Source organism: Phaeoacremonium minimum (assembly GCF_000392275.1).
Source record: "Phaeoacremonium minimum UCRPA7 unplaced genomic scaffold PA7_03_scaffold_450, whole genome shotgun sequence".
In the NCBI taxonomy this organism is placed as follows: domain Eukaryota; kingdom Fungi; phylum Ascomycota; class Sordariomycetes; order Togniniales; family Togniniaceae; genus Phaeoacremonium; species Phaeoacremonium minimum.
Window position 1 is genome coordinate 253,643 of NW_006921352.1, and position 10,957 is coordinate 264,599.

Consider the following 10,957-nt stretch of genomic DNA (forward strand, 5'->3'; position numbering starts at 1 on the left):
GCCGGGTAGACCACAGGAAGCAAGCATCGTCAGGGACCCAGCCGGATGCGATCCGACCGCTACTTATGGGCAGACATATCCCGGGAGCATCGAATGATCGGAGCGCAAGCTCGGATCTCCGAATGCTTGTTTTCTCCCTCGTTGATCGTTATCACAAGAAAGTCTAGGCAAAACACACGGTACCGCACCGGAAGCAACGAGGAGTTTTCCCATATTCGGTCCGTCACGATCGTGGCTGGATCCAGGGCACCAAGGCTCCAGAGCCTAGAGGGGCCGCGTGGCCAACGCGGTCGACGACCTTCCCCTTAATATGGGAAACCCCGCGTCACGTCGTATGGACCAGGCGATCTGATATCGCTAAGAGATCAGAATATCACAGCATGTGGGCGCGCTAGCGAGCATGCATTGGAGAGAGCTCCAGGCGAGCGAGGCGAGCAGACACAATGGCGAGAGCATCGCTTCCTCGTTCGCTTTGAGTGCCGGCACCAAGATCTGCGAACCGAGACGGAATGTGGGGGCAATGTTCTCGGTCCAAACAATCGCTTTCTCTTGCGCAGAATGATGATGTTTCAGGCTCTTTAACGTTATTTCTATGCATACCTCATCTGACTGGGGAAAGCTCCTTTCCCCAGAATCCAGGTTAGAGAGATGACGCTTGCAGATGCAGTTGCATGCCGGACAGCCAGGATGGTCGCTAGAACATCCAACGGCGCCTGGAGCTGGGGTGCGTGTGCGTCTCGGATACTTAATTGCTTTCCAATTAGTGCCGGGGCCGGGATGGCACCCTGTGTAATTAAAGCGCCGGATTAACTCTCTTTCATTGGGCAGGCACTTCGGGATATCAGAAAAGACATATCATTCCATGGTGTCATTAAGGGTAGTCCAACCGTCCCATCCACTAACTGTACATATTCATTCAAAGAGTAAAAAGGAAACAAAATTGTCATCATCCAACAAATCATCGCAGTGGGAGCTGTGTAGTGTGACCGGCTTGCTGCTGCTGTTGCTGCTGACCTCTCCTGACTATGTAGTCCTGGTTCTCAATCGTGACGCTCTTCGTCATGTGGTTGACCTTGTACACACCCACCAGTCTAGCAGCCAACTCGAACATGTTGTTTCGAAGTGAGATGACAATGAACTGGGCATTCTTTGTCCTCTCCTTAATGTAATTGGCTACAATTGAGACCTGCAAAGCAGTGTTAGTGATTGATAAACGGAGATCTGGTACGGAGCCACTTACATTTCGGAAATCCAACGCAGCATCAATCTCGTCCATGACATACAAAGGTGTCGGCTTGTAGTGATGGAGGGCGAACACGAGCGCCAAACTACTTAGAGTCTTCTCACCACCAGAAAGGTTGCTGATGTTCTTCCATGACTTCTTTGGCGGCATGACGCTGAACAGGATACCCTCAGAGAAAGGATCTAGAGAGTCAACGAGCTCCAGCTCTGCATTACCGCCCATCGTAATCATCTGATACATCTCCTTCAGGCGTAGAGAGATAGTGCTGAACCCTTCCATGAAGCCCTCAAGCCGCAGGCGGCGAAGGTCATCACAACGCTTCTTGGCAGCATCACGCTGGGTCACAGCTGTCTGAAGATCAGAAGACCTAGCAGCATGCTCCTCGACTCGGCGACGGTACTCGGCAAGAACGCCAAGGTCGACATTGACGTTCTGAGTCTTCTCTTCAAGAGCGGCGATCTCACCCTTGAGCGTCTCCTTGTTCATGTCGGCAAGCTCATCCTTGCTGTAGGTAGGAAGTTGCATTTGTGCCTTGCGGTCTCTGACGACCGTAGTTTCTGCCACATCTTCCTCCTCCATGGGCTCTGGAGCGTCGGGTTCTTCTTGGTTGGAGACATCCTCGCTCGAGTTCTCGCCCTCCGGCTTCTCTTCGTTGCTTGGTTTAGGAGCTGTGCTTGCTTCGAGATCATTGATGTCCTGGAGGGAGAGCTTGGCTAGCTTCTCCTCCCAGTACCGAAGACGCTTTTGGTTCTCCACAAGCACCTTCTGATTCTCCTCGAGTTTGTTGCGCATCTCAATCTCGACAGCTCGAGTAGCATTCAGCTCAGATGTCTTTTCGTCAAGCTCGGCTTTGAGTTCGGCGAGTTCTTGCTTCTTGACCTCCAGGCTAGCTTGAGCCTCCTCAACCTGGGTAGCAAAGGACTCTGCCTTGTCACCCTGGTTTTGGATCTCTTCCTCTAGCTTTTCGAGTTCTCGAGCGGCAGCGTTGAGGTCCTTTGTCGCCTTTGTATGATCCTTCTCCAGCTTGACCTTTTGCTTCTCGGCCTTGACTTTCTTGACCTCCGCGGTGGAGATCTCCTCGTTTTGTGACTTGATCTCCTCCTTTAAGGAGTCGACCTTGGCTCTTTGAGCTCGAAGCTTCTCACCACCGACTTCCATAATCTTGTCTTGGAGAGCCTTGATCTCGTCCTCGACATTGGCAGTCTCGCCGTGGAGCTTCTCAACCTCCTTGTTCAGCTTGGCGATTTCCTTTTCCAAAGCCGCGACGCGATTGTCATCGGTCTTGGATGGCTGATGCTCCTTGCTAAGCTCCTTGATGCGACGCTGAGCGTCAGCGAGGTTCTTGGCTGAGCTTTCGATCTCGAGGTTGATCTTCTGCATCTTGGTGTCGAGCTGTGGGATCTTATCCTTGAGCACGCGGAGGCGTGTTTCCAGCTCGCGTTGATATTCCTGGAACTCCTGCAACTTCTGCTCAAGAGCATCACGATCACCCTCAAGCTTATTGACCTGTTCCTTGCTAGTGTCGGCCACGAGCTTCGAGGACATTAGCCCCTTTTTGACAGTGCTGCCACCACCAGACATGGTACCAGACTTGTCGATCAGCTCGCCATCGAGTGTGACGACTCTCCATCTCTTGGCACCGTAAGCAATGCGATTTGCCTGAGCTAAATCCTTTGCCACGAGGGTATCCTGTAGGGCGTGGTAGAAAGCTGGCCGGAACTTATCCTCCTTTGACTTGACGAGGTCGAACAGACGAGGAGCATTCTCTGGTGTTTGAATGGGTGCCATGTCGCGTACTCGCAATTTGTCCAAGCAGATGAAGTTGCCTCTTCCCATGTTGGTCTTGCGGAGATACTCAATGCACTGCTGACCAGCCTCAACTGTGTCGGTGACGAAATTGTCGAGTGCCCCACAAGCGGTCGAGATGGCGACATCATACTTTTGGTCAATAGTACCGAGGTTTCCTAGGCGTCCGTGGAAACCTTCGATACGACCAGACTCCTTCATCCGCATTAGAGCCGTCAGGACATTCCCTCGGGTCTGGTTTGCAGAGAGGCTTGAGCGCGCTTCGTCAGCCTTTTGTCTAGCGTTTGACACCTTGGAGCGGATCTTAGGCTCCTGCTGAGCGAGTTCTTGAAGTTCTGACTCAACCTCTTGAGCCTCTTTCTCAAGAGTCGCCTTTTCTTTCTGGCAGTCCTTGAGCTCCTGCGCCTTGGCAACACGAGTCTCCTCAATGGTCGATATCTTGGCCTCCGTTTCCTCAAGGGCAACGGCGCCAGCATTGGCCTTCTCGCGAAGGATGGTCAGCTCACTCTCGGCGACGGCGATAGCTGATTGCTTCTGGTTGATCTTCTCTTGCCATGGTTCAAGTGACTTTTGCTTGGCCGAGATCTGGTCAGAGAAGGCTTGAGTTTTGCCTTTCAAGCCGTCTCGAATGGTGGCGAGTTCGGCCTCCTCGTCCTTGACCTGTTGCTCAAGAGAAGAGATCTCTTGCGACCGGCTTTCAATGTCCAGGCCACACTGCTCAATGGTCTCATCGGCCTCAGTGGCGGTCTTCTCAGCATTGGTAATCGTCTTCTCGAGCTTCTTACGCTTGTCTGACAAAAACTTCCGCTTCTCCTCAAACTTGACACGTTCCTGGTCGAATTTGGCGACTTCCTTGATAAGAGCTTGAGTCTCCTTATCTTGAGCCTCGTACTCCTTGCTGCTCTTGGAGTATGTCTTTTGCAGCTGTTTGATGACTTGCTCGCTGCCGTTGTGTTTTTCAAGTTCCTCGTCAAGCTGGCTCTGCATCTGTCCGATGGCCTCTTCGGTCACAGCGAGGTTGTCACTGCACTCGGAGATGTAGAGCTGGTACAAAGCTGACTGCTTCATAGCCAGCTCATTCTCATCGCGAATGTAAGCGAGGGCCTTTTCTTTCTTGTCTTCTAGGCTGTTCTTCTCCTTCTCGACGTGCTGGACACGGCCGCTCTTCTCCATACATATTTCGTTGAGAGTCTCGACTTCGGTGGCGGATTCCTCGATTGGTGTCTTGTATTTGGAAGTGCCAATAATGTCCTCCAAATACTCCAGCAGACCATCCTCATGTTCATTAGCGGCCTTTGGTTTCATCTGCGCAATAGACTCGACCTCGCCTTGAAGGATCAGGAATCGCTTATGGTCGAGGTCAACGCCGCGGTCGCGGAGCAAGGTTGTTACAGTAGTGAAATTTGATGTCTTGCCATTTATGTAGTAGGTGCTCGAGTTGTTCTTGAACGCCTTTCGTGAGATGACTAAATCTGATTCGGGGATCACGGTATGACCACCACCGGGCTGCACACGCGATTAGCAATAGTGCCAGGGGTTGAAAAGGTCGAGCAACTTACCTGGTCCATCACTTCTTGGAAGTGAACAGCAACCTCGCAAAATTCCAAGTCCGGGTACTGGGCGGAGTTGTGAATGAGCGCAGAGAGCTTGCCTTGTCGCATCTTGCTCGCGCGGAAGCCGAACACGAAGAGCAGAGAGTCAATGACATTGGACTTTCCAGAACCGTTGGGGCCGACAACTGAGGAGAAAGACGCATGGAATGGGCCGACTTCTTGCTTTCCGGCGTAACTCTTGAAGTTTGTCAGGATGAGGTATTTGATGACAGTTCGCGCCTTTGGTGTCGCATCCTCAATGATCGGAACGGTCATGGTACGCGACTTGAGGACAATGTCCATTGGCTTCTCGAGGATCGTGTCCATAGCCTTGATCGGCTTTACGGCAAGCAGGGTATCTTCGATTGGCCTCCGCTGTTCATTGATGCTTGCGGTTGTGATATCTGCCAGTGGAGTGGCTTGTAACTCCGATGGTTCTGGAGACATGGAGGGCTGCGGTGTCGGCATGGCAGGAGGCTCCAACTCTGGCGTTGACGCCTTTGTCGCTCGAGGCGCGACGCTCTTCCGCTTTCGCGGAGAGGCCTTCTTGACTGGTTCTTCCGGGTCGACCAGCGCGGTCATCGTGGTCTCGTCAGGATCTATGTTCTCGCTTGGCTCTACACTCGCGCTTGCGACGCTCTTTCGTGGTCGACCAGCTCGTCGCGAGGCGGGGGCCGCTGTGGTCTCGGATGAAGTCTTTCGCCTTCCTGCTGTAGATTTTCGAGGGCTGCGCACCGGCGCTGGAGTAAAATCGTCTTCGCTCTCCTCAGCAATCTGCTGAGGCGCATCGGCCATCTCGTCGTCCGAGTCAATGACCGCCTGCCGCCGCGCAGCAACGCGGCGGGATGTTCGCGAAGCCATGTCTGTCTGTGATGCCGAACAAAAGCAGTGTCAGTGATGGATTGAGTATGGAAAGATAATATGAATAGTAAAGTCGTCGATGGAAAGAAGCTCGACTTAAGAAATCCGTTGTCTAGCAGTGGCGGTATAGGACGAACCGCATTCGCTGTGCTGGGCTATGCTGCAAGTGTGTTGTGTCGAGCGCGAGTATTAGTCCTCGGTCACTGATGGTGTTGCTCCCTGCGCTTTCCCCCACTGTTTGTAAACAAACCCGAGCCACGAATCAAGCCACAGCCGCATGACGCGCTAACGCTGACAAGCTTATCGTTATCGCACGCGTTTTGGGCATCAGCCCCGCAATCTGCATAATCTCAAAAATGATACCTGTTACTCTCGGTAATATCACCAACATCGGGATATTTCCCTTGTATCGCTTTATTTGCATCTACCAGGTACTTCTTGTTTGCGGGTCGTCTCTGAAGCTCTGAAGAAGCTCCCGTTTACCGTAGGCCACGGACTATTCCACCGACGGCACACACACACCATCACGATGATAGACCACACCCAATTCCACGAGGTCTTCAAGCCCGACCTTGGCTCGCCGTATGACCAAGACTTTGTACGGGAGGTCGAGGTGCAGCGCAAGAGCTTCAATGGAGTCCTATTCATCGACAGGGTGCTGAAGGCACTGGGAATCACCAAGTGTAAATACATCCGCCGCAATTGATATCTCTCCATGTCAGAAACTATGGGTTTAGATGCTAACGTTGCTCTGTGTAGCTAAGGCATATCCCCCGAAAGGCGACAGCGGCCTGCACACGCTGCACCGAGAAATCTGCGAGAGCAAAATGTCTAGCCACCACAAGCTGTCCGTATTCTTCTACCTGCTCCTCGACTTCGACGAGGGCCTCGGTTTGCAGGGTCGCTCCAGTGCTGCGGAGAGCTTCGCGACGCGGTCAGGCGTCCCAACCAAATACCAGATCTTCATGCGCGGGTTGTGGGACATGGACCGTCATCAGTTTCAGGTATGTTACCAGTGCAATCGCCTTTTTGACTTTAGCAGTCACTAAAGAATGTTGTAGCTCGCGTTGGAGAGCCTGTCGCATCCCTCCCTCCTCCCCGAATTTGCCGATGATATTATCATCGTCTTGATCCGTCACGCCGAGAACAACGACTATAGCCTCCCACTTGCATACTACCATACCGTCCAGCCCGTTCTCAAGACCTCCGCCGCGCTTGAGCACCTCTTCGGCGCATTGGCTAGAACCAGTGTCACAGAAGCATTCTACTTCTCCCGAAAGCAACCTGAGAACGCGCGGCAGCAACTATTCCATCAACTCATCTCGGCGGTCTTGGACGGAAGAGGCAGCCAAGACGTTGCTACAAGAGCCACCGAACTCGTCAGCCTACCCCTAGACGGAGCCGAGGAGCAGTGGTTTAACGAATACCTGACCACCGGCGACGGACGAAAGCTACGGAAGGCCAAGGATACCGTGATTATGCGAAAGGTTGTTACTGGAAAGCATAGCGAGTCCGCGAGCGAGAAGAATCTTGGTGGGCAGTGGGGCTTGGTTTTGGATGGCTTCAAGAGCGGCATGGGAAACCGTGTCAAATCATGATACCCCTGTGGCTACGAGATTGAATTGGGGGCTTGTCATAAAGGGAGAAAGCATGCATAGCGGCGGCGTTCGATAGGGGGTCATCAATGTAAGCAAGGCTCGATTCGCTCTATTTTTCTTTACATTCTTGAAGTGCGATGGCAATACACCACTTTACACCACTGCCGGTTGGACAGTCTTCGCGTTTGATTTCGTGCTCAACAGCGGCGGCTCTACCACACCAGTCTGCTCGACAAGACGCTTGTAGTGCTCTACCCGACGATGCCTCTCGAAATCGAAAATGCGATCCTTGCCATTCCTGCACTTGGCCAGATCAATCGTCGCAACCAGCACCTCATCGCCCTGTGTCTTCGACTCAGCAATAGCATGACCGTTCGGATCATAAATGACCGATCCCGCAATCAGCAGCCCGCCGTCCTCATTGCCGCACTTGGCCACATTGATGCTGTAACAGGCATTCGTATAGCTGCCGCTCTGGCACGAGATCCAGTGGTGGAACAGCGACTCCTTCTCCTGCTCCTCGTGCGTGCCCTGATACTGCGGCGCCCATAGCGTCGTGTTGTAGCCCTCGATGACGAGCTCGACGCCCTGCAGGCCGTAGTTGCGCCACGCCTCTGCCCACCGCCGGTCATTGCAGATCATCATCCCCATGATCGGGTCGCCCTTACCCACCAGGCTTTTGGGGTCCTTGCCGTCCGCTGACTCGGCCTTCACGGCGCTATCGACCAGCCCCGGTACACGGAAGGCTTGGAATCCCAGATTGCCCGGAGTGAAGTAGCGCTTCTCCAGCTGCTGCTCGACGCCAGTGCCCTTGTCGGGAATAGGCTCGACCGTGCCCGGGAGGTGAATCTTGCGATACTTTGATATAATTCTGTCCTCGCTCGCCGAGTAGTACACGCAGGTGTTGTAATCCGTCGACTTGCCCGCCTCGTCCGTCCATCGCTCGGCATACCCAACGTAGATATCTGTGCCCAGCTCCTTCGCGCGGTCAAATAGCGGCTTAGCGTTTGGTGACTTGAGGATCGCCTGCGGGTCGTCTACAGACTCGGGCTCGAAGAACTTGGCCTTCTCGACCGGGTCGTCGATCTGCCAGCGCGGGAAGAAGGTTGTGAAGGCCAGCTCCGGGAATGCGACCAGCTTTGCGCCCTTTGAGGCTGCTTCATCGAGAAGCTTCAGCATACGGCCGAGAATCTTCTCGCGCGGGTCGGCAAGTTGGTTGCCGCCCATTTGGGCGGCTGCGACTGTGAAGACGCGTGGTGATGAGGTCCCGTTCGCCGCCATCGTGAGTTTGCTGTAGAGTCTCACACGAACCTATTCGGAGAGTCTCGTACACAAATGCAAGCAAATGCAAGAATTGTAAATCAATTCCTCGTGCAGTGGCCACGATAGTTCGGCAGCTTTAGGCCGACTGTGAGGCCGACTACAAGCTGCCCGATTCCGGGGCGCATCATCATTCGAGCTCCGCCCTCTAGACAGCACCTAGGAACTTCTGCAGGCCGCCGGCCAAATCTAGATCGAATTGCAGGATTCCATTAGGTAGTCTAAGGTGGTGTAAGCTTATCGCAGCCCCTCGTGCATTCCCGTATCGCGGGCAACTCGTTGGTCGGCGTGTCGATCGGGCGCTATTCCCGGTCGGCCGGCCGCCTCCGATCCCGTCGCTCTGCCACCCAGGGGCTAGCTTCATCGGCGATAGTTATCTGATCGGCCAACTCGAGCACGTATATTCGATCGGCTGCGTGCCGTTTCCTACAAAGAACGTAGTGAGCTGTGCCTTTGTATTTGCTTGTAGGTCATTGGATAATACGATGGATGTTATAATTAAGAACGGTCGGATTGTAAGAATGACCTTACCTATTCTGACCAAGCCCTGAATGGTTTAGATCCTAACTGAGACTACATAGGTGACCGCTTCCGAAGTGTTGCCCTTCGGCCTTGACATTGGCATCAAGGATGGCAAGATTGCTTGCATTGGCCGTGGTCTTGAAGCAGGAGAAAGCACAGAGGTTATCGATGCCGAAGGTGCATACGTGACGCCGGGGTAAGTCTTAGGTCGGCTGTTCTTATTGCCTACGACTAACACTCTCTATCAGAGGTGTAGACTCTCATGTTCATATTGAGCAAGACAACTCGCCGACAGGCGACAATTGGGAATGTGGCTCCCGAAGTGCGCTAGCAGGTGGAAACACCACCGTAATTGCATTCGCCTCACAGAAGAGACATGAGGAGAGCATCTGGCCTGTTCTCGATACTTACCATAAGCGAGCGGCGGGTAACGCCTACTGCGACTATGGCTTCCACGTTATCCTCACAAACCCTACTGAGCAGATTCTGGAGAAGGAATTGCCAGAGCTGGTCGAGAAGGAGGGCATCTCCAGCGTCAAGCTCTACATGACATACGAGCCGATGAAGCTCGGTGATGCAGACCTGTTCAATATTATGATGCAAGCTCGCAGTCTTGGGATCACGACTATGATACATGCTGAGAACAGTGATATCATCGAGCAGATCACAAAGCGGTTAGCCAAAGCTGGCAATACTAGCACATTCTTCCACTCTGTCGCGAGGCCGCAGATCGCAGAGACTGAAGCCACATACCGTGCCATTAGCCTAGCAGAAGTCACCGACACACCAATTCTCCTCGTCCACATGTCGGCGCCACAGGCCGTGAAGCACGTCAGCGAAGCACAGCAGAGACTGCTGCCCATCCACGCTGAAACGTGCCCTCACTATCTCTACTTATTGAGCGATCGTCTGCGATCCGGGCTACATGACTGCGAGGGCGCAAAGAACATCTGCGCTCCTCCACTAAGGCACGATCCCAAGGATCTCGAGGAGATCTGGCGCAGTGTTGCCAACGGCACCTTTACTGTCATCAGCTCCGACCACGCGCCAGCTACATTCGACCATCCATGCGGAAAGAAGAAGGCCCTCGCCAAAGAGGGTGCTGTCGACAAGGACGGCCATGTGCATGCTGATTTCCGGGACGTGCCAAATGGACTGCCAGGCATCGAGACCCGCTTGCCCCTGATATTTGACCGGACATTCGACCCCACTGTCGGCTATCGCTTCCACGATGATAAGATCCGTATCTCGCTACCGAGATTCGTGGAGCTGACATCGACTAACCCTGCCAAACTTTACGGGCTAGGTGACAGAAAGGGAAGTCTTCTTCCTGGATATGATGCTGACATTGTCATTTGGTATCCGGAAGAGCCACCAATGACAACTGCACCAATGGGCTTGTTGGATGGTGCCGCGGCAGATAGTAGCACATATAGATCATCTAAGCGGCCGTCCAAGTTCAAGATTACAAATGAGATGCTTCATCATAGTATTGATTACACTCCTTTTGAAGGGGTGGAAGTGAGGAATTGGCCCCGCCGGGTTCTTCTTCGAGGCAAGGTCATGTGGGACAGGGATGGGGGAGGTGTGGTTGGAAGTAAAAGTGACGGTCAGTTCCTAAGAAGGCATAAGTCCACTATCCTCACAGGCCAGTTGGGGCGGAGGGCAACTGGTATGATGGAGAACGAGTGGTCATACTGGATATAGCGAATCATTACTCGCGTATTCTAGCTTGTCAGTAAGCTTCAAGCCTCAGTCAATAGAAAAAACAAATTCGTTAATTCAAGTACGACTTCTATATTAGCAATGTAATCATGTCGTCTTCTCTGTCATAGTTCACAGTATAATTGCTTATACTTGTGAAAGTTTTTAAGTATTCTAGTCACCCTTCTTATGCACTCAATAGCATGACTCATTTATGTAAGGAGACCTCCCAACCATGGACACTTTGACCTTTACCCTTTGAAACCTTGGAGCTGCATAAACACTGAAAGACATCAGACGTGGGCGTCTGA

At 52.9% G+C, this 10,957-nt stretch overlaps 4 protein-coding genes across 4 annotated transcripts; 2 read left to right on the plus strand and 2 right to left on the minus strand.

Annotated features, from left to right (window-relative positions):
* Nucleotides 1–958: 958 nt before the first annotated feature.
* On the minus strand, nucleotides 959–5,502 carry UCRPA7_6106 (putative nuclear condensin complex subunit smc4 protein; the record flags this gene model as incomplete). Its single annotated transcript, XM_007918647.1, has 3 exons — nucleotides 959–1,186; nucleotides 1,241–4,555; nucleotides 4,609–5,502. The coding sequence occupies 3 exons, from the start codon at nucleotides 5,500–5,502 to the stop codon at nucleotides 959–961; spliced, it is 4,437 nt and encodes a 1,478-aa protein (XP_007916838.1).
* A 529-nt stretch (nucleotides 5,503–6,031) lies between these two features.
* On the plus strand, nucleotides 6,032–7,100 carry UCRPA7_6107 (hypothetical protein; the record flags this gene model as incomplete). The annotated part of the gene is made up of 3 exons (XM_007918648.1): nucleotides 6,032–6,185; nucleotides 6,262–6,506; nucleotides 6,564–7,100. The coding sequence occupies 3 exons, from the start codon at nucleotides 6,032–6,034 to the stop codon at nucleotides 7,098–7,100; spliced, it is 936 nt and encodes a 311-aa protein (XP_007916839.1).
* A 153-nt stretch (nucleotides 7,101–7,253) lies between these two features.
* Nucleotides 7,254–8,327, minus strand: UCRPA7_6108 (putative n-carbamoyl-d-amino acid hydrolase protein; the record flags this gene model as incomplete). The annotated part of the gene is made up of 1 exon (XM_007918649.1): nucleotides 7,254–8,327. One exon carries the CDS (start codon nucleotides 8,325–8,327, stop codon nucleotides 7,254–7,256), a length of 1,074 nt encoding a protein of 357 aa, XP_007916840.1.
* A 578-nt stretch (nucleotides 8,328–8,905) lies between these two features.
* UCRPA7_6109 (putative amidohydrolase 1 protein) lies at nucleotides 8,906–10,957 on the plus strand (the record flags this gene model as incomplete). The annotated part of the gene is made up of 4 exons (XM_007918650.1): nucleotides 8,906–8,935; nucleotides 9,002–9,138; nucleotides 9,191–10,551; nucleotides 10,944–10,957. 4 exons carry the CDS (start codon nucleotides 8,906–8,908, stop codon nucleotides 10,955–10,957), a joined length of 1,542 nt encoding a protein of 513 aa, XP_007916841.1.